General features: G+C 40.3%; 1 protein-coding gene across 2 annotated transcripts in view; it reads right to left on the bottom strand.

Annotated features, from left to right (window-relative positions):
• The window catches only part of LOC143287496 (uncharacterized), a 27,463-nt gene extending 26,766 nt beyond the window's left edge, over positions 1–697 (bottom strand). For both annotated transcript variants that reach the window (XM_076595523.1, XM_076595524.1), the window contains exon 1: positions 566–697. In XM_076595523.1, the coding sequence (XP_076451638.1) occupies positions 566–696 (131 nt within the window). In that variant the 5' untranslated portion in view covers position 697. The remainder of the gene's footprint in view (positions 1–565) is intronic.
• Between the last annotated feature and the right edge of the window lie 674 nt (positions 698–1,371).

Below are 1,371 nucleotides of genomic sequence, written 5' to 3'. Positions count from 1 at the left end.
TGTGTGTATTGATTGAGTGAATGTGTGTGGGTGAGTGAATGTGTGTGTGTGTGTGAGTGTGTGTGTGTGTGTGTGTGTGTGTGAGAGAGAGAGAGAGAGAGAGAGAGAGAGAGAGAGAGAGAGAAGAGAGAGAGAGAGAGAGAGAGTGTGTGTGTGAGAGAGAGTATATATATATATGTGTGTGTGTGTGTGTGTGTGTGTGTGTGTGTGTGAAGGCAATGTCATATATAATTATATGCATTGGATGTGCGTGTCACAGCACACAAAGTCACACGTGGAAAACCTATGATCGAGTGTCTGTTTCTGCCAAAAAGATCTTTTTAATTAAAAAAAAAATTTGTTTTTACATGAAACATGCACTAATTTCCTATCTGCCATCACATGGCAATGTACAAGAACCATGTAATTAATATGTATACCATCAGTTCTGGAACGCACAACCGAAGTCAACTGACGCAGTTGGCATTTCCGATTTCCCGAAAACATTTCCGAAACAAAGCCCATTAAGCTACCTCAGTCTTATGTTTTTAGCAAATTTGAGAGACAGAAATAATGCCTTGCTCACCTGTTCCTATCATTTTGTCGCTCCGTCTCTCTTCCAAGCAGTGGGTCGCTTTCTACATCGCCTGTATGATCCCACATCAAATCATTATGGGTTTGGCTTTGAGTTTCGCTTGTGTCGTCTGCTGTCTCCATTTTGAACGAGATCATGTGACATTTAAATAAGGGGCATAAGCACAAACCCTCCAAAAATGTCGTTTCGTGCTTATATCCCTTCCTAGGCAAAGACGGAGTGCACATTATGCAGTTCACAGACACGAGGATTCCCTGAGATATGAGTGTCTATATGCAGTTTCAGAGACACTGACTTACCCAGGAAATGAAATAATCTGATCTAAACGACATTGCTGATGAGTTTCACTATTCGTTTTTGCGCCCCTTTTTGACAACATGAGACAAAAAATATTTACCAAATTGACATCAATCCGCCTGTTACGTTCCACTTGTTGATTTGTGTGGAAACTTTGAAAACAGAACACTGTTAAAACTTTCCTTTCAATCATGTCTTGATGTATTTACTTATTCGTTTATCTGTCCGATTTCGTTTTAGGCTACTGTTCTGTAAATATCTTGCTGTAGTAGGCTCAGTGTCAGGTCCTGACTCAGTGCGTTGGCCCGGTTTACTAGGACAATGATTTTTTTTCTTCTCCAACTTACAATGCAGTGCAGCGCTGTCAGTGTAATAGTATATCAGGCCACCAGTTTCTAATGTACTCCTTGGGTTATGCAAATAATTATAACTTCTTAAATTTTTTTTTCACTGATGGCTTTGATACAGTGAACCAAGACCCGTTTCACTGCGGAGAACCG

This window comes from Babylonia areolata, chromosome 11, assembly GCF_041734735.1.
Source record: "Babylonia areolata isolate BAREFJ2019XMU chromosome 11, ASM4173473v1, whole genome shotgun sequence".
Taxonomy (NCBI): Eukaryota; Metazoa; Mollusca; class Gastropoda; order Neogastropoda; family Buccinidae; genus Babylonia; species Babylonia areolata.
Note: the sequence above shows the minus strand (reverse complement) of the source record. Positions and strands in the feature narration are given on the sequence as shown.